At 38.8% G+C, this 22,074-nt stretch overlaps 1 protein-coding gene across 1 annotated transcript in view; it reads right to left on the minus strand.

Moving 5' to 3' along the window:
- LOC137181232 (cadherin-22) overlaps nt 1–22,074 on the minus strand; it is a 176,491-nt gene that overhangs the window by 65,661 nt on the left and 88,756 nt on the right. The window contains exons 3-4 of the mRNA XM_067586791.1: nt 14,222–15,326; nt 502–796 (exon numbers count right to left, since the gene is read on the minus strand). Of these exons, the coding sequence (XP_067442892.1) occupies nt 502–796; nt 14,222–14,452 (526 nt within the window). The 5' untranslated portion in view covers nt 14,453–15,326. The remainder of the gene's footprint in view (nt 1–501; nt 797–14,221; nt 15,327–22,074) is intronic.

Here is a 22,074-nt window from a genome sequence, read left to right on the forward strand (position 1 = left end):
AACAGCGTGTCAGAACACAGCCACAAAGCTCATCTGGGAGTAATGTAATTCATCTACCTCGCCTTTCTTTATAAGCATGCACTGTCTCCTTCATTTCCAATTTCTGTCCTACCTACGGGTCATAGCTCAGACACAGCCCGTGTGGGGATCCACCTGAAATGTCCATGTTACCATTCTTACTTCCCTCCCTCCTCACCCACAGTGAATTCACTGACTCCACATCTATTTTCATCTAACATCTCCTGTCTGCTTTTTCCTATTTCCATCTTCACAATGGGAGAGAATTTTTGCATATTGCTCTTCTTGGCACTTTCTAGCTTCCCCTGAGCCCAGGACAAAACATTATGTTACAGACCCGACTTTGCCTCCTGAAAATGCTGCAATATACAGTGGTTGGTGATGTTATACAGCATGTGCACCTTTGGGCCACCCTGAGCCCAAAGTCTGAAACAGCTCTCCAGATGTTCCCTATTTGACTATACTACATGTTTCTTGCCTTACCTATGGGTGACAGCTCCGCCACACTGCCGATATAGGGACCCTCCAAGAACTTGGGCTCACTGTCGTTGATGTCCTGGACCTTGATGACAAACTCTGACTCTGGTTCCAGAGGGTTATTGGTGAGCCGGTCCCGGGCCTGGGCCCCCAGTGTGTAAAAAGCTTTCTCTTCACGGTCCAGTCTCTCCGTGGCATGGATGTCTCCTGTTAGCTCATCGATGATGAAGATAGAGCCCGCCCCTTCTCCAGAGATAGTGTACTTGATGTTGCCCTCACCTTCGTCTGAGTCTGTATGAATCTGTAAATTGATATAAAATGAATAAAATTAAAGATTTCCTTTTTCAGACAATGGTTTGCGAGTGATAAAGTAGCTTCTGTATTCTAATTAAAACTGTTATGCAATGCTACATTTGAAGGCAGGTTAAGAAGAACTGACCAAATTATGGGTGCTTTCAATCTTTTTCATTTCTATGAACATTTTGTATGAGTTTGAATGTATGCCTGAACCAGGAGTCAAAGGTTGGCCATATCATGGAGATCATGGAGGTCAATGACATCTTATTCTCACACAATGCTAAAGACCGTTCTTGAAAGAAGATAGAGTTTACATATCTTTCCCTAAAATATGACCTCTTGCTATCACACGACAGAGCTGACCACTCTTAGGTCACATGATGACACCTGAGCCAGCTCCATTCACTGATGAAGACTGATATATGGGATAGAAAGTTCAGAGGAACTACTACACTGACTTTTGAATTGAGATTATTTGTCACCATGAAATTTTCTATTTAGTTCCAACAGCCGTGAATTCTGATGGGTTGTGTAATTGATAGTTGTCAGAAAATGACATTTGGTCATCAGCTGTGACCAAAAGACATTAGTATTTCTTCCACCCATTCCCTTATCCCATTTTCTCCCATAGCATTTGAAGCTTAAGTTCTTCTCCAAGTTCTCTATAGACCAGCCATCATCATTGTCGTGATAAAAAAGAAAAAAAGACATCACAGTTCTAGTGATGATTTACACCTTTTTTGCACATTGTGCCCTTCACACTATGTGACGCCCAAATTAGGAGATCAAAGTCATTTCAAAGATTGTTAAAGGTAGAGACATAGAGGTGCTGGGGCTGAAAAGTGAACTTAAAAGAGCCCTTATAAATCAGCACTATAGTTCCCCCCTAATGTGATTAGAAGACATTCCAGAGGCAGCAATAGGAGCAGCATCAGTCCCCCATCCCAGCCTCCCCTTTGGCTCTTTAGTGCACACTAGACCTGTGCTCTCTCTCTCTCTCTTTTTCTCACCTTATATCTGAAATTATAATTCAGAGGTGCCCATGCATTGTAACTGTGGTTCAATCTACTGAGCAGACCAGGGGAGAGGGGAAATCGCCCTGGCCTCCCTGGTTAATATTTTATAAAGGCTTAATTAAATACAGGCTTCTATCATCCTCGCGGGGTTTTTCATTAAGTATTTGTCGTAAAACCGTGGAATAATGCAAGCCTGTGCCTTGATATTGCTTCCCTCATCCATTTCACCCTCCCTTTTTATCTGTTTTTGCCTTTTCTCTCCATTCTGAATCATCCTGAAGACAAATACATGAACAGTCAGAGAAAATATACTGCCAGATACTTTGGCAGTATCAATATTTCAGTTATAATAAAAGAAGTTTCATTGGTCCACACTGTGAGAGTTACCCAATAAAAGTGTGCATACTCATGCGCCACTGGATATGTTTCCCTCAGACACTCTCTCTCTTAACCTCTCTCTGTATTTCTAAATTAGATTCTGCAGACAAGAATGTGTGTGAAATGTTGTCATCATGTGTTAATTCAATTGCACAAAGGCTGGCACCATGCATGTTAGTTCCTACCTACTGTACATGTGTGCACTCAACCACACACACTCCTACCTACTGTGCGTGCTTACATACATACGCAAACACACACACACACGCACACACACACATAAATACATAGTGAGTTCATCATTCTGCTGGGGCGATGCAATTTCTCCCCCCTCAGGCTGGATATACCCATCCGTCTGTCAGTCTATCTTCACTGGAGTGATTCAAGTTGGCAGCTTGAAAAACACACACACTACGCTTAGCTAAGTTGTTCTCTGCAAACTAAAGGTCAGAGCCAGGATGTCACTTGCTTAGCAAAAAAATAACCAGGAGTGCAAATGTGCCTTTGCTAAATTCATGTATTTGAAAAAAAGATTAAGACAAAACAAACTAGTGTTGTGCATAACCAGGAATCATAACTGCTTCATTGGTCAAATCTTTCATGCCTCTCTCTGGGCTCTTTGTGTTTTAGATTATGCAGCTGTGCCATCTGATGGATACAGTGATATAATGAAATATAGTACAGGTTTTTTCCTCGCTCAGAATGGGCCTTTGAGGGGTGACTATGCATGACAGTAAACATAGTCGGTCTGCGTACAGTGAATGCAATGAAATCTATTTGTCGTATGCTCTATCTATTTCTGACCATTTGATAAACAAAAATGCTTGTTATGCTTGAGTAAATGAAACCCCAACTAACAAAATTGGTTAAAAAAAAAAAAAATTATTACAACATTGGAAGGAGGGGAGGGGAGTAAGTTTGAGAGAGAGGGGTGTGGGGTTTAGGCAAGGGGTGTAGGAGGCAGGACATGATGCAAAAAGTACACTGCAGTTGTAATTCAGCATTTTTTAAGATTTTCACTAGAAATAAAACGGCTTTTATTTTTTGAAAAATCACAGGAAATCCTCTCTCCCATTAGTGGACACATTTCACAGCGGAGCATCCAGGCCCAGTCAAAACAGTGCAGTTTAGCTGGCTTATTCAGTGCAAGCCGCATTTGTAAAATATAGCGGCTGTGGATGAGAGGGGAGTTGACTGCTGGAAGTTTAAGACTTCGTATTTAAGTTTATGTTCTGCTTGTTCAACAGTTGTTGATAAATTGCTATTAAACACATTCAGAGAGGATTTGAATTGCTATTTTTGTTCTTAATTCTTATCATTTTGGTGCTGGTGATTTCCCTTTGGCGCTGGCCTCTTCAGGGGGCGCCAAAATTCCTCTATGCAGAACAACCTTGTAGCATCCCACCCCTTTTGGGCCTGACTAGGGGTGGTGTTTGGGTTTGGTGTGTTTTAGTTTTAGTGGCCAGGTCAGAATTTTTGAGGGAAGGTTATAAACAATAAAACCATACACGTGCAGACCCACAAAAACACCATAAATGTTAAATTGATACTCCACACAAAATCTACCTTTTGATGTTCAACACTCCCCCTGCAGGCTACAAAGTGGTCATAAAAGCTTTGTGGATTTTTCAGTGACAGAGAACAGCAGCTTTAGTCAGCTTAAATTCAGTCACTAACAATGGATTCCAATGGTGACTCATTTTTACAGCTGGAAAAAAAATACCAAAGTGCCCCCAGGAACTTAGGAAACCATTCCAGAGGCACAATTCATCTCTCCACTGTCCATCACTATGCACACAACTATGAGTGTTTGTAAAATTTGTAAAATTTGAAGTTTTAGATATTTTTAAGGGCATTATGGGTTTTTTTTCTCCACAGTAAAAATGCATCACTGTTGGAAATAAACACTTTATAACCATTTTTTGGCAGCAGAGTTGCTTTACCATACATACAGGCCTGAACTTTTTACATATAAAGACACACACCCAAAATGAAGGAGTATGCATTCAGAATGAGCCAAAGCAATGTTGATTTGTTTTGCATTTTGTGAAATACAGTTGGTAAGTCACAAGGAAACTATAGCATTGAGTTACTGTTTCAGATTCAATACTGTTTCAGTTAAATGAAACGTTGTTTTAAAAGTCTAATACAAAAAAATGATACAATACTCTAATGCCGATGTGTAAGTTGAAATAGTTAGTGGTCACAGTAATTCCAGCTTAATTTGGCAAACTCAGACTGCTTAAAGCCACTGTAATCAATATTTTTATACCATGGGTCAAATGACTATGTCTAATGTGAAAGTGGTTGTTTGTAGTGACAAACCAAGAGTTATCACCAAACTCTGCAATTACTGTTTACTCTGCAACTTTCAGCTGATTGTTTTAATTTTCCGGCCCACAACTTTATGGTCTTGGTTCAGTCTCACCGCTCTAATCAGTGATGTTTCCAGTTGTATAGCAGACAGCTGTTTTAAGCAAAAAAGCTCTGGTACTGTACACTGCCTGCCCAGCATCAAACGACAGAAAGAAGTTAGCAGCCAACACAGTGGAGAATTCAGCAGCTAAAGAGCCAGATATTTCCCTCAGGGGTTGGTGGAAAACCAAAAAATGCAATGCATATTGTTCTTAAATTTGCCCACTGGCCATAAACATGACTCCAAACGAATGTTACTAATTTTCTCTCGGATGCATAAATAGACAACTGTTTGCTAACAAGTTTATGTCAGTGTTGTGTTTGTCCCTCATCTAAAGGGTCGCTTCCAGTATGGCCAGTATGGATAGAGTGGTTACAGTGACAAATAAATCTCTAAACATACCATACATATAGCATGTCAATTCAGTGTTAAAACAAGACTTTAAAAAGTCAGAACACATCCTTTAAACATACTACAGTATGTTTAGAGAGTTATTGTATATGTATTTCTCACCATAGTTTAGCAATGATTATGTTTCATTGTCTGGCTTCAAGTTTAACTTCATGCAAGCAGTAGTTAGCAGTGCCTGAGGGTTTACAGTGGAGAGCTGTAGGGTGACTCAGGGGAGAGGAAGTTTGTTGATGCCCTGTCAAGTTCACCTTTGGGTCATAACAAAGAGTCTAACTGTCAGTGTAGACTAACCTGCTGAAGGGGATGACTCCATGACTCATATGAAGTGATGGAAAGTTTCTTTCTTATTTGGTAGTCAGCTCTTTTGAGTTGAATTAAAATGTTTAGGCTTAGTAATAACCTGCATCATATGAAAGAAGAATAGAATAGAATAACAAGATATTTGTAGAGTAGGATTTTACATTTTCAGTGGCGATAGCAGAATGCGGGCTACATTGAATCCTTGGTTTATTGAGGGTTTCAAAGCGGGAGCAAATTGGCTGTCTTATATTTAAGTCTGTGTAATCAGCAGTAGGCCTGCCACATTTCACTGCAGCTTGTCAAGCTCTCTGATCTTAACAGCTTCAAAGTGTTAACAAGGTGACTGTATCAGAGACAGTATAGGTGAAGACAGCTACGGGGTAGGAAGCGTACAGACCACGGGAGACAGAGCCAGAGACAAGAGGGGAGAGTAAATTGTGGCAAAGCAAGGAAAAAGAGAAAGAGAAGAAAGTCAGAGGGAGAAGAGAAATTAAAATGCGGGGGTTGATGGTGCTGGGATGAGAAGGGATGGCATGGGGAGGGATTGGAGGAAGAAGATGAGACTAAAAGAAAGAGGATGGAAGTACAGAGAAGATTCAAAGAACACAGGGGGAGAGAGAAGAGCAGAATAACATATACAAAAAATAGTTAAGAAATAATTCCCAAAAGGTGCAGAAAAAACAAAATGGCCTTCTCTTCCTCCCAAAAGGGAATTGCACAGTTTCTGTTTTGTTTCCATTTCCTCCGATCTTGAGCTGTTTTGTTCCTCTTTGATGACAGCCTTGTGATGTTGCTACTATTGGACCTGGATTTGACTAATTATAGCTTGGATCATCACGACGAGGAGAATTGCTGCAACAAGCATAGTGTGTGCATTTTTCTGTTGTCTGATTGACTGGTCAAACACTTTTTCATCTCATTCACAAACACACAGAAAACAGAATTAACATTGTGCCACCCAAGACTGCTCAGGTATCACGTACAACGGAAGAAACTCTATACTGAATAAGAAAAACATGTAACAGATGAAAAATGAAAACAATTTTCTTCTATTTCACTCTTGACAACCTGTTGGATTTTACTAACACTTCAAAAAACAAAACAGCATTATTTTACAACTCAGTGAGGTTATGCTGTATGTCCAACCCTACGCCAAACCTGCTATAGCCAAAAGCAGAACCACAGAATATGGTATGTGATAAATCAAGCTGATATTCTTCAGAAGGATGTAGACATTTTGGTGAATAAAAAAAGATGACTGTTTCATTTAGCTTCAGATTGAATGCTGGGAGTTAAAAAAGGACAAAGAAGCACCTTGGACATGGACTGTGCAAGCACATTTTTTCAGTGTACACGCTGAGACAGAATAAGGACAACAATACCAGACACATCCATAAAGACCAGAGAGTTGGATGAATACAAAAACTCTACGAAACTGTACACAAAACACTCAAACTATACACAAAACATGTGCACATGCTACACTTAATCCAACTCACACACACTCACACAATGGATTTAAATCTGACAGCTTTTGTTAAAATAGAGGAGAAAGAAACATGAGGAGGAAAAAAAAGTGTAGTTTTTGCCTCCTTTACTTCCCTTAACAACAGCCATTTAGGATTATTTGGACTCAATAGCAACTCTGTCTCTTACAGAAGTACACTTCCGGTGTGTTTCTGATTCCCCTCCCTCCATTTCAACACATTTTCGAAAAACAGTTGGCAGGAAAAAATATGGTTGTCAGATCATTTAAGTCCACAAGGATTCATTATCTAAATGTACTGACCAAAGCTGCCAGTTTAATGTCATGTGAGTGACCATTTTATTGGTAAATCTGATTTCATTAGCAGAGTAGTGGCAGCCACAGTGTGAGACAGAGCAAGCTTGGCAAGTTTGCTGAGTTGGGCTGAAGTAATATGAAAAAAAAAAAAAAAAAAAAAAGCTTGTTGCAATTATCCAGTACAGAGGCACACTGCTTGGCTTTAATCCTCTGCTGCTCAAATTAAAGTGTTGATACCAAAAATCCAGCAGAGTCCATCTGTGTGTGAGTGTGTGTGAGAGAGTTACACACAGAAAGACATACAGCCACACTCACGCACACCACTAATAGCCCTGATAACACTGCCTGGTGCCCTAGACACATGAAGTGCAATAACTTTAGATAATTTTATTAATAAAATCATCTCTCTTCTGCCTCCTGCTGTGTCACTCCCTTGAGCTCCCCTCAACCCTTTTATATCAGTTCACTGCTTTCCCTGGCGCCCTGTCCTGTAATGAATCACAAGTCAATGTACGAAGCCTTCCTTCCTTCCGTTCCTCATGCATCACTCATTCTCTCTTTCTCTATCTTCCTGTCTCTCAGTAGACAGACAGAACTGCCTCTTGGCCTTGTTGTTGTGTCTCCACAGCAGGAATGCAGCACAATAACAATGACAGACGGATAATGGCCAAGGGATAATTAACACCCTGCTGCAGGGAACATCTTCATTCATTTGTAACAATAAAGAGATCAATATATGCAGATGCAATATTAGCTGGTCAATTGCCATGTCTAAATGATTAGAAACAAGGGGATCACATGATTGATGTGTGTGACTCATGGCTGAATCTCATGCTGTCTGCATTAATATTATGTCTTTTCGTATCATGTCCCATGTAAGGCAATCGAATCGTACATGTTGTCCACTCTCATCAACTCACTGAAGTTCATTTGAGCACCATCTGATGAATAGGATGTGAATGAGAAGAGGAGAAAAAAGAGGGAGAAAATATTCCCAAATGTACACACTGCACGGAGATGATAGCAAACAGATTTGATTTGACATATACTCATTATCTTTTATTAGATTCAAAAAATAACATTCATTGATCACATTTTTAGTGTCAAGACATTGCCCTCAACATAAAAGAGAAGGGCATTTCTGAGTCTGTCATCACTGAGTATTGCAGCTTTTTCACTAAATAGTTCCAGGAACTAAGGAGCCACAAGAACTGAACAAGGAACTGGGAGCTCCTTTTGCGCATTCCTGTTCGTGTTTCCATTGTGTGTGAAGAACTTTAAACATGGGGCAACGACTGAACAACACTTACTCATCATGTTGTGTGCTGCAATCTACTGTTATTGACACTGTGTTTGAATGCGATGAAGGAATGCAAAGAGGACACACAGAGGTGAGACTGAAAACTCCAGAGCTCCTGTCTCCAAAGTAGCAACAATCTGCAGAGTGTTTTATGGTTAAAAATGTCTGCTTTAAAAAGTAACCTAACTCAATGGAACAATTAGCTTTGTTGACACTTTCTTATTGCTTAATAAGTGAATAAAACTGCACTAGTTCATGAAGTACTACCACCCGCAACAGTGACTTTTTGTAATCCAGGAACCATGGCAGAGGAACTAAATTTACACCCTGGTTCCTCTGGTGAAAAGGAAAGTAAGACTCCTGAGTTCCTAAAATGGTTCTTGGAAAAGTTCCTGCAATGAGAATCGAATATAAGACATTCATTTATTTGCAAAACAAAACAAAATAGAATTACTGTGTTTTTAATAGATATGGGCCATTCTACTGCAGAAACTTTTCCTGGGGGACCAAAAACCTTAGCAAAAAAGTCCATGCTCTGCCTGGTGGTTAAGGGACTTTAGGCGTGAGGTTTGCAGGGCTGGCTGTTGATGATTGGTAAAACTCCAACAACGCAGTAACTACTTGTGTACCACTTCATTCACAAAATAAGGAAATATATCCTTGCAAAAGTTATAGTAAATACATAGAACAACAGAATCACTTTGTGTCTGTTCCTTGTGTATAAATTGCGTAACATGTTTTTTAATCTGTCTAATTAGCTTAATCTTTGCGGTTCCTTAAATGCAATGGAACACGCAAACAGGAATGTGCAAAAGGGACTTTTAGTTTCTTGTTCAGTTCCTGCAGTTCCATAGTTCCTGGAATTTTTTGGTTGAAACAGGCTATTAGTGGGTGATTTTAGGCTTTGTTTAAAAGTGATACATAGCTAGTACTTAATTACAGAAGTTTGGATCATAATTATAAGGGACTTTCTTCAGAAGTTATAGCTCATTATGCAAATCAGCTAAATTATGTGTGATTGTAATGACTAAAACTTATAGGAACTTATGAGAATGAAACAGTAAAAGGCCATTGGTGGCTCATGGAAGTTTGGAAGTTTAAGGTTCATAAGAAAGTGCTTGTCAGCATCCATTTCTTCAAGTAATATTTAAAACTGAAACTCAAAAAAAAAGCACCATAAAATGTCCTAATCTAGATGTGGACTCTTTTCAGATCATCTGAGCAGAGCACAGAACTTCTGTTCAGCCTGTAGTCAATACTTACTTTAGTTGCTTTACAGTACAATGGTTCACCCTTTGAAAGCTGTTCATGTGAAACATTTGCAGGAAGTGCTCGGTTTGCATTAAGTGTTATTCAATGGACTTTTGCAGTTTTTCTACAGATTTTCTACAGCACAGCAGAGCAAAGTGGATCAGAGTACAGTTAGGCTGCTGGTGCGTTGATGAAAACTACAAGAGAAACATAAGAGTGAAACAAAATCCAAAACTACAGTGACTCCTATGTTACACAAGATATACTACACTACTGTCAGCTAAATAACGACCCTCTTTTAAACACGGCAGGTACTCCTCAGTCACACACGAGGTCACATGTGTCATCCCATGCCTTGTCACAGCAAAACCACGCAACACTGTGTCGGTGAAAAAGTAACAGTATTGTCAAAGAAAAATATATAAATATTTGGACAATGCAAAGGAGACACAACAGTGTGTTCAGACCTTTACATTTTTAATGGTGAATGTCTTTGCAGTGACAAAGAGTTTTATTGCTTGTTTACTGGTAATAAAGCACCTTTCAGAAGTCTTTGCAGAAATCCAGTGGGATCTGGGTTTGATGTCGATCTTTTCTTGGTTTTAAACCCGTAATGTTATGGTCTTGACCTTAAGGGCTCTGTTTTTTTAATGGTGCATTACTGGCAGAGGCATGAAAGCAAGTTCAATGCAACTATTGTTGAATGCCATTCAACAATAAACAAATAAACAACAGCCTCTACTGTGAGTGATGCTATGAATAATCATGCATATCTCCAACAGCACAGATACCTTTACCAAATCTTCCAATACTGCACTGGACACTAGCAAAATAAGCACACTTCTGTATTTTTCCTCGCACCAAACTGCTCGGCTAATTCTATACAGTGCAAAATATTTGGAGCTCCATCCAATCATTGTTTTCTTCTGATAATCAAAATAATTTTCTGTGTTATTTAAATTAAAATGATTACAGGGAACTTTATGGAGAGCTGTGAGTTTAAGCAATTACATAAATGCACAGACTCTTGCTTTACAGTATGTGCAGTTCAGTCAGCCAATAAATTATTATGTAAATGTAGAATATGTGCGGCAACGATGTTTAGTGTTTAGGCTCTGATCTTGTTGCTCCCCACAAGGACACATCAACTCACTGTAAACTTTTCAATCACTTTTGTGGATATAAATATCAGTAACAGACAGTAGGAATGGAAGTGCATCTCATTGTAGTACAAATTACTATGATTGCAATCTAACTGCAGAGACTTTATTGTCTTCTAAAACAACTTGTGTGCATTATTTTGTATGAAAAGCATGTTGACAAGAATTTATGTCTTTCATCTCTTTAAAAAGATGACTGCCCTTGAAGGCCTACTTGTGTTGCTGTATATCTATATTTGGATGCTGTATATTTACATCATGGGACTCTGCTCCTCAAAGACAATAACAGCTTTCACTTTAGAGGAATTGATCAGAAGTGTAATACTCCTCATTAGAAAAATGTCTGCTGCTACATGGATGAGAGGAGCTGATGTGATTAGACTCGACTCCAACTACTAATGTGTTCATCCTGATGACAAAAGCATACAGAAATTTGCCCTAATTTGACGAAAATTTGGAAATTCATCACACAAAATCCCTTTATATATTGTCCTAAGTAAAGTCTGTTAGACTTGTCTTTGTCTTGATTAAGTCTTAACTACATCCTCAGGGATTCCTGCTTTTAAAATATATTTTTTATCTTTTCAAAAGCAACAATTTGAGGAATCAACACATATTCACAAAGTTCCTCATAGGATATTACATTAGTGTTTCTCAATGAGGGCATTCAGAGAATGTCAGGTGGCGCTGGAAACAATATTTTTTAAAAGGGGGGGTGTTGAGGTGTTTGTGTGTCTGTTTTTAATGCAAGTTTAGTCCTACATTTAAATGCACATTTTCACAATTTTATCATTAGACTTCAGGATTTCCTATGTTTTTTCATGGCACTGTCAAGTCTATTTTCCTCCATTTTACATACGCAGCTACAGTCAAATTTGTGTAGCCTATTGGGCTCTGTGCATGTTCAAAGCGCAAGTGACCTATCCTCAACGCTGTACCTAAATGCCTCCTAAAGCACTCGCTGATGCTGCTCTGCTAAACGTGCTATACTTTCTGTGTATACTTTCTCTGTGGGGGTCTTTTTGCCAATTTTTTTGATATACACTCCAGATAGTACACATATTTCTCTCCAAAACATAGGATGACTTGGTGAGGACCATAGATGCTCCTCACCAAATCATATATGTGTCGCTCCCATCATCCAACACTCCCCACTTTAGTCTCTGAGGTCTATCCAAATAGAAGTAAACAGTTCTACGCATGGGTGCCTGGTTATGTTTTAAAATGGGGGAGCAAACTTGGAAAGATACATAATTGGTTGGGGAGTCTGGGGGTGCATTTCTGCACCACCTAACCTCTTGGATTAAGTCAAGAAACCGGCACTAGTCTAGATTAATTAAATTGAGGGTACTATGAAAACTTAGAACAATATATAATTGGGTTGATCAGGTGAGGAAATGATTATTAGAAGAATGACTATTTCATATTTGAAATTTTTTTCATCTCATCCAACCCTGCTCCACCTGAGAAACAGCCTTAGCTAACCTGGTGTGTTGACCTCAGAGTTGCACTGATTTGATCCAGTTGTGGTGAAGCAGGGTCTTTTATTTGGCGTGAGATTTGAGAAATTGATGTGAGAGAGATTAGAGGCTGTTGGCAACCCTGTAAAAAGTAAAATTATATTATATTAGTAGATTTCAGCATTGAGGTACTTAGATTCATGATTTTGCATAGGCATACTAACCTAAAACCTATTATTGGGAATCACAAGAAAGTTTCAGAGCAACAGAGACACAGAGCGTCCTGTCACCATAGTAACATACTAACTCTCACCTATGCCTGTATGCGCACAACGCCAGACAAGAGGGAGAAAAGCTGTGCTGCTGCCAGAAGAGCCGCTGACTGAGATAATTCAGCATGTGTTGTCTGTCTGTGTGCTGTCAGTGTCCTCTTTTCATGCCACAATGTTATCAGTTGTGAATTTGTTTGGACATGTAGCGTGAGAGTATGTGAAGAGTGTCAATTGCGTGAGTCTCATGGTCAATGCGTGAGAGTTGGCAGCTCTGTGAGTCTCTAAAATGTTTTGCTGTCATTTATAGTCACGCTAGCTCCCCTGTCCTCTCCTCTGTTCTATTTGTCGGTGTTTGTGTTTAGCTTAGTTTGTAAAATTTGGCAAATTCTTGTAAACTGGTAAAATTTAGCTACTGACTCAAATCAGCCCTCCTCTCAACCATCAGCAGAGGGAGGAGGACAGAGGACAGGAGGAATGACTGATAGTGACTGATGTCTATGTTCTTTATTTTTTCTAAACTTCAGGAATATTATTCATTTTACTGACATTTTTTATTTCTTTCTAGTGAGATATTGAATTTACAGTGACTTTGCTGATGGAAACACTGTTGCTGCTGTAGAAACAATATTTTGTCACATTTAAAATATAAATCTGTTGTAATCCTGTTCTGAATTTATTCTTTTTTTTAAAATAAAAAACAAAACAAAACAATTCTTTAGAAATGAAAAAGAACCGATAAGAGTACTGATAACGAACCGGACCGATAAGACTAGGCCTATGGATAAGATAAAGATAACATTTCAACCACAGCTGGCTAGTGGCTACAGCCTGACTATGGGAAGATGAGAAAATCGCAGTTCATCTCCATTCACTATAAGCCTGTTTTACCAATGTTTTGTGGTTATTATTTTTTCATGGAACACAATGCGTTTTTTTTAAATAAATATAGTAATGCTAACAGTAGCTAATAGGTTTTTAGTCAAATAACATCACATTTTTTGGGGGGAGGACCCCAAACCCCCCGACCAAAACCCCTGTGGCACTAACCCTTGAACTGGGTTATTTTATTAAATTCTCTCTGCCAGACTGCTGCTGGTCAGATTATTTAATCAACTGGACAGCATCATAAAACAAAAGCAATCACATCATATCAGCAAAATGGCGCTGAACAAGAAAAAATGCTGCCAGTGTTCTATTGAATACTTTAGCTATGGATACATATCCTTCTGCTTTTTTCCAGCAGCCTCAGACTTTTTCATTGGTTGGCTGCTCTTGTCTTCTGTTGTTTGGCACTAGCATCAAATTACCGCTTTCTGATTGGCTGCTGTTTGTGATCAATAACAAGACCTAATTAAAGTTTGAATGTCAAATTTCTAACCATTGCATTTGTTTAACACTCATAAATTTAATTTCTATTCACATGGCTTTATTGCTCCCTGGCAAACTCATGATAAATATAGTCCAACTGTCCAGTTAAATCAAAAGTGTTATTTGGCATCCAATGACATGCTTTTTTTAATGATATAACACAGAATAATAATCAACATTAATATTCAGGGTTCACAGATAGCCTATATTTTAATTGATGGGGGGCGGTAAGGGACCTGGATAATGAAAAGGGGGGCGCTGGCCCAAAAAAGGTTGTGAACCACTGTATTACATCATAAAATTAAATGTCTTACCTTTCCTACGTATAGCGGCTCTGTGCCTGTGTACTCCTCCACCACAAAGAACTGGTTCCAAACCCATCCTCTCTTGACTCGTTCAAGCGATGAGGGTCCTTGGTCCTGTCTATTGCCTTCTGAGGTCGAACCACTAGTCCTTGAGGTTTCACACCAGCCAAAACTACAGCAGCTAAGAAGGCTTAACACTGCCAACAGTGTCCCAGCTCCTGCTGTCCATAATGGAGCCATTTTGATTTTTTTAAAATTAAGAAAAGAAAAAAAAAGAAAGAAACCCAACCTGGGTCTACATGTAATATGAAAATTGCATGCAGACACGAAGAGTCTTCAGGTTGTAGTTTTATACCAAACAAAACTCCACCAGAGTAAACGTGTGCCTTTGTATGAGAACTTGAAAGTTAATCCATGGGATCATGGATCACTCTAAAGTTATCTGCTGAATACAGGGCAGGTCATGGAGCATATTGGGTTCCTACCACATGCCGAAGACTTGTTTGTATTGTAACATGGTCAGTCATTATGATTCTATTACAGTATCTACCCCACTTAATAATAGCTTATCAGATTTTTTTCTCATAACATAACCTTATGTACCAAAATGGACTTTGGAAAATGTCTTTTTGAAGACAACAGAAAACAACAGGCTTTACTAGACTGGCTCACTGCTCAGTGGAGAAACTAGAGGGAATTGGAGATACGATGGCGTTGAGGAGCATGCCTCTGAAAAGTGACTGTTTCCATCCATTCTTGACTTTGTGTTTTTTACTGCTTGCAGTGCCTCCAATTTCACTTCCCGCCATGTCAATTCCAATCGTTGGGTGGTTGGTGCGTTTTCTTCAATGGTTCAGGTGGTTCAGTACCAAACTGTCCAAAAATGACTCTATTGAACTTTTCTGCAAAGAAAACTCTTCTGTTGTCCAGCAGAATCCTTGAACTGAGAAAAGGCCAACTGGTTTTACTGTTGGTGATTTTGTTTGATCTTCGATGGCTTTTCCCTCAAGAACAATCCATTGGTGTGTGAAGTTCACTCTTCAAAGGTCCTGTGGTATTTCTTTGTCCATCATGACAACTCAGTCAGTGATTCAGAGGCAGGAAAAGGACAAACCTGTGAGAAAGAAAAGGAAATTGTTGTTATCATAATTGCAATTTGCGCTGAATCAGGAATTTTATTTTAAAGGTTATCTGAACATCAAAATCAGAGTTTAGAATGAGTTGTTTTTTATTTTAGTGTGCAGTGTACACACTGTATGGTATGTCACTTGTACTATCTATAACATGAACACTGCTGATGTTTCAGACTTGTTCACTGTACTTCACTGTACCCACAAATAATAAAGAAAGAAAGAAATCCTCTGACACCACTTTTCTGTTCATCTTTCCTTTCTTTTACCTCTCTGTGGTCTGAGCCACATGTGTTAGTTTTGTTAGGATTACCTGGAGGAAACTGTTTCCACCAGCGATTCTTGTGTTCAGCAAGAATTCTAACAATGTGCTGTGAGCTGGAGAGCGATGGCAGAACAGTGAAAAGAGGACAGGAAACCAGGTGTGTGGAAAATAGGAAAGAGAGAGAGAGACGGGGAGAGGGAGAGAGCAGGAGAAAGAGAGGTCATTGGTCATCACACACAAGACCCATAGCATATGTCTGCCTTTCGTCCGACTGATGGAGCGGCCCTAACCTCAGCCAGCTGATTAATTGCATGAGGGAGCACTAATTGGATAAAAGTATTAATCAATTAATTCTATCCAATGAGGCAACAACCCCCTAATACTTCAGACAAACATTGGAGAGCAGTAGGGGGGAGCAGATACGGTCCTCGGCTGTTGTGAAACACGCACAGAGGTTAGACAGAAAGAGAAGGGAAGGGGATAGATGACAAAAGAAGGACAAAAAAAGAAAGAACTTTGAAATGAAAGACTAAAAGAGGAAATGAGACAGACTGATGTGTTGTGTGTGGCTGTGTGTGTGATTAATGGTCTCTTTGAAACATTCAGAACAAAAGGCGGGTGCCAAAAAAAAAAAGGAGAAACAATAACATTTAGTATGTCTCAGGCCTCACAACCCCAAGAGAGGAAGATTGCAACACCATTCGAAGAAAAGCTCCTCAGGCCAGTAGGTGGTTTAACCTATTGTATTTCTGGCGGCTGGGAGAGGACTTCTAATCTTGCTCTCCTCCTGCCCGGTAGCAGGCTTGGAGCTTCTGGAAATAATTCCTTCTCAGACTGTTGGTCAAGGCAATGTCCGTGGTATTGGAAACCGACTGCTCTGGGGGTGTCCAATCTCCAGAGAAAACAATTCAAGATCTTAAACAGCTTAGACCTCTTAGTTCACTTTACAGTACAGTTTGTATTTTAAAAGGAGGAGCTATATGGAGATTTGCACCAATAATATGTTGGACATGTTATTGTACAGTATATTTAGGTGTGTGATGCAGGCGCTGATGTGATACGGTGGATTGAGAAGTCATGCAGCAATAAAGTATGTGGGATTTGTAAGTTGACTACTAATGAATTTGAACAGTGAACAATATATTTGACCTGAAGGAATACTCCAGAGATGCTATATTGCACAAATTGGGGGTATTGCAAGGGACAGATTAAAACAGCAGCAAAGGGTTGGCTTTTATACCATAATATATGGATCAAGCTTTGAAAACACTGGTTCTTACACTTCCAGTAATACAATGATAGTGTCCTTCCCTAACATAAGTCTTTCAAACTTCACTTGCTGTGTCTGTCACTCAAGCTTTCCAGATTTTTAGTGTATAAGGCCAAGCTGAGATACTCAGGTGGTGTCACTTGAGTAATCTCCTCAGACTTGATAAAGGTCTCTTCGCTACAGATGCAATATATACAGTGATTTCAAAGGCTCTGTAGTAGTCCTCATGACCAGGAATTTGACTTTCACATATTAAATCTGTTGAATGCACCATTAACTTTATACATTGCAACTGGTGGTTTGTTTGCACAATAATGATTGGTTCTGCTCTCGCTCGTACACTTTCCTTTAGCACTAGACATAACAACACTGAACTCCACAGAGACAATTCAGCAGTCAAGGATGAGTTTGTCTCTCCTCTTTTGTGCCCTGGACTGATTGGCATGGCAGACCAATACCAGTGGTGCACTGAGCATGCCGCTGCCTGCGTTCAGTAACAGTAGGGGTGTGCTTGTTGGCAGTGATAGGCCTATTTTCCAGCATTCTCCTCAGATGGAGCTTTGCTCTGACAGCAGTGAGACAGAATGTGACCAGGCTCTTCTGACTAAGATCCACCATTTGCCCTGCAGAGGATGATAACCAATCCATGCTGCCTGGTGGTGGAGATGACACACTATTATCATCCTCTGTTGAGGCGGAGCTGTGTCCCTCTGCAGCCAGGCCACCCCCATTGTGATATTAAAGAGCAAGTTCCAATATTTCTGTCTTTAGTTCCACAGTCATGTCAGCCAACAATGTGGCTGGCTGTCTCCAATAGTCACTAACAGAGCATCCTATTTTCATATCACTGCCTATCTGCCCACTGCATTGCATCCCACCAGAGAGGCAAAGAACCTTGGGGTTAGTTATCTGGTGCAAATATGAAAAATGTCTTGCTTCTCAACCATCTGCTCATGTACTGTAGATGTGGCTACAACAGTGTGTGTGACTCTATCTGTGGTCCCTCTCAGCAGAAAAGTACCACCTGCTCTCCGATGGAGTGGCAACTGATGGTAGCACTGGGGTATTCCTACTTGCTCTTGAACTACAATGGGAGAGATGACATTTTTTTGCATTAAAGGGGACATATTATGCACATTTCCAGGTCTATATTTATACTCTGTGGCTCTACTGGAATATCTCTGCATCATTTACAGGTTAAAAAAACTCCTTATCTCATACTGGTCCTTTATGCAGCCCCTCAGTTCAGCTTCTGTCTGAAACAGGCCATTTTAGCTTATGTCTCTTGAAGGCCTCCCTCCTGATGAGCCCACTCTGTTCTGGTTGGCCAGGTTGGCAGCTCATGAGGCTATGTAAACAAACAGCAGTAAGAGGATTTCACTTCTTTTTCTCACTCTCCACTTGAAATGAAAACTTCTCAAATACATCCATATATGTTCAAGCCTGAATCTGGTCCAAAATATGCTATTGGACAACACAAACAATCCATGGAACAACCTTACAGCGGAAAGGCATACAAAGCATACAGAATGGGCGGCTGCATTTTTACATACGTTAACCTTCAGTTTTGGAACGTTGACCATGTTTAACATAGATATCCAACATTATAACCATGTAAAAATAACATCACAAAAAGCACGATATGTACCCTTTAAGTAACACTTCCTTGTCCAATCAAATAAATGCACCCCCTAGTTAGATTACCTGGTGTGTGAATGGTGTAGCACTATGTCAATTCTACCATTAAACATGCAATGTAAGGAGGGTTTTAAGGGCCAAACTAAATATATAAATACATAAATAATTGTATAATTAAATGCATAAATAAATTAATACATATATAATTATATAATAAAATGCTTAAATAAATGAATAAATAAGTAATTATATAATTTAATGCTTAATTGTCAGTATAAATAAATAAATCACAAATTAAATGAGATATCAAATATATAAATGTTAAATTTATTTGTGTATTTATTTATTTATTTATTTGTATAGTCAGTCATTTATTTACTTTTTTTCATTTATTCACACATTAATTTATCTATTTATAATTTCATTTATTTATATATATATATACTTTCATTTATCCATAGTGTAACTTACTGCAGTAAAATAAATAAATGTGTCAACTTCGTCCATCAAAAGTCAGGGGGTGGACTCTGCCCTACGATTGGTGGTTGAACTTGAATCTAGTGCTTTTGCCTAATTCAAGATGGCAGAACCTAACGCGGATCTTAATGAAATCTCGTGTGTTACAATGGTAGATATGTTGGCTGTAGCTGAACAGATGAAGACAAATGCCAATTCCTATGCTTTTTTAGATCAGATTGGGGCTTCGCTGAATGAATTGGAATGATATAGGCCGTGACTGACACAGAAATTAATGAAGCTGTATTCACGATCTTCGCGGAGATAGTACAGCAACTAAGGCTGCAGCGTGACCAATCAGAGGCTTGAACCCACCCCCTGACTTTTGATGGATGAAATTGACACATTTATGCATACCGTGGTCTGGGTGAATACTCTTTTCTGATTGGCTGGCAGGTGTGCGTTAAAACTGTATATTGCACACATAGTTCGGCTCAAGTTTAATCACCGTTCTAAATTCATCCACTACCCAACGTGCAACCATAGCAACATTAAAGAGCACAGCTGTCAAAGCTTACTTGTTATGAAGTTTTGAAGAATGGGACACAGCAGAGGAAAAAGAAAAAGAGAAGAAAAGAAAGAAACCAAGCAAAAAACATCACAAGAAAATGACACCTGAAGAGCTTAAAATGATAGAGGAAGAGAAGGATGAGATTAATGCAAAAAGGCAACAAAATGGGCAGTTAATATACTGAGAAACTTTCTCTACCGAAAACAAAGCAACACTGATTTGGAGACATACTCTGTGTTTCTGCTAAATGACACTTTTTGTGAATTTTATGCCTCGGTTCAAAGTGGCGGTGAGTACAGTATGTCAAGTTGTCATGACAGCGGTAAGCTCTTGCGTCATAACCTTTTGATTTTGAGTTAAAATCTTCCACCAAAAATTTGTGAATGCTTTTATTTTATATTGTGGGCAAATACCCATGGTATAATTGGGATAATCAAATTGTAGGTGTGCGTTAAATGTTTTTAAGGCGCGATGTGGAGGCAAAGAACCACGCGATGCAAAGCGATGGTTCATTGATTATCCGTTACTTATTTCGCTGCAGCAAGTTACACAATGGATAAATAAAAGTACTTATAAAGAAAGTTAGATTGTAACTTAAGTTTAATCATCGTTCTAAATTCAAATGGATGTGACTTAATGAATAATGAAAGAAAAAGAATGAATGAATTAATTAATTAATATACAAATGTGTATATATATGAAAAAATAAATAAATACACAAATATATTTAACATTTATATAATTAATGTCTCATCTGATTTGTGATTTATTAATTTATGGTGACAATTAAGCATTCAATTACATAATTAGTTATTTATTTAAGCATTTCATTATATAATTATATATTTATTGATTTATTTAAGCATTTAATTGTATAATTATTTATGTACATACATAGTTTCAGCCCTTAAAACCCTCCATACAAATCATCAAGAAGGACTAGTAGAATTAAGGGTGCCTTGACAAGTTTTTAGAGACGTAAAATTCTGTCTCATAGGGGAATAAACTATTGTGCAGTGTCTGAGCATCTAATAACCCTTCAAAATGGACCCCCTGGATCATTTTTTGTCACTGCTACCTGTAGCAACACGCCCACACCAATGCTGCCCCTTGTGTGTTTTCAACACGGGACACTCTAAAAACCTGGCATTTCACCCAGAAAATATGTACAACTAAATAGTGCTAAAAGATATTGACATTTAGATGGACTAAATTGTGTCCAACAAATAAAAACTACTCAGATGGGGCCAGGGGAGTCTGTATTCTGATATCAATGTAGTATCTTGCATCAATAGATGCCCAGCCCAAATGGGCTTACAAAGCAGACTATGATATATGAAATACTGTGCATCTGCACTAATAACCTATCTTATATGGAATGTGTGTATTATTCAGTGTAGTTTGTCTGATACTCATCCTCCATTGTGGAAAATTCATGAACATACACTCAGAGCATGGGCTTAAAACAGTCACAGAGATCACTGCTTTGTTAACACAGTGGTGCTTTTGGTCTAAACTTTGACAGTTAACAGGCAGGTCCCTGGTGTTTGCACATCACTGTGGACAGAGAGACACATTACATTGTTTTAATACTTTTAAAAAATATATTTAACTAAATTTGTAAGGCAGTAGAATTTTGCATACATGCTCCATGGCAGTACACAACAGGTCAGAATAGACAGCTCTGACTGGTTGTAACTTCAGCTAAATGTCTTTTAGGAGTCATCTACAACACAGGAGAAATTCAAAAATATATGTTTTACAATGTACACTTCATAACATATACATTTATTCAAATAAACTGGAGTGAATTTCTTGTTGCACTTTGAATGACAGTCAATCAAAGGACACCCTCATCTTATGTCCCTTGCTTGACTTGAATTGATCAAAAAAAAATTTCTTTTCAAGTTTCCAATTAGATATGTTTGAGCTGTGGAGTGATAACTTCAAAGAAATAAAAACATACAGTACTGTTTATTCCTCTGTGCCTCAAAGGCAAACAGCATTGGGAGGATAAAATTAATTCGTTTTTTCCTATCTACACTTTCCCTGTTCCCTTACAGTAGATGACTTAACAGTACAGCAGGCAGTTTGAATATGTTTAATTAGAGAGCATTTGTATCAAATATTTTTCTGCGTGCACCATTGGCCCAGAAGTTGCTTTGCAAACTGAAACATTTGCTTAACACCAACTGCTTGGTATCTAAAAACAAAATTCTCACTCTTCCAATGAATCTCCTTCTCCTTCTGTTCTGACTCCCTACTTAGGGAATTTCATTAAGTGTGTACACATTTACTCGTAATTAGGACCAAAAGTAGGAAACTCTAATGAGTCAGGGAGGGAGACAGAGACAGAGAAGGAAAAAATTATGTTAGTTTGTTCTGGTTTCATTCAAAGTTGGCTATCACTACAGTGGAGTCAAGGCCCCCCCACTAGCCGAGGCAAATTAGTAGCATGTCAATTACTGCCCTTTCTTCTCTAGCAGTGGCCAGCAAAACTTGTTGTTGGGGATAAAAATATGGCTGACATAT

Source organism: Thunnus thynnus, chromosome 4 (assembly GCF_963924715.1).
Source record: "Thunnus thynnus chromosome 4, fThuThy2.1, whole genome shotgun sequence".
Taxonomy (NCBI): Eukaryota; Metazoa; Chordata; class Actinopteri; order Scombriformes; family Scombridae; genus Thunnus; species Thunnus thynnus.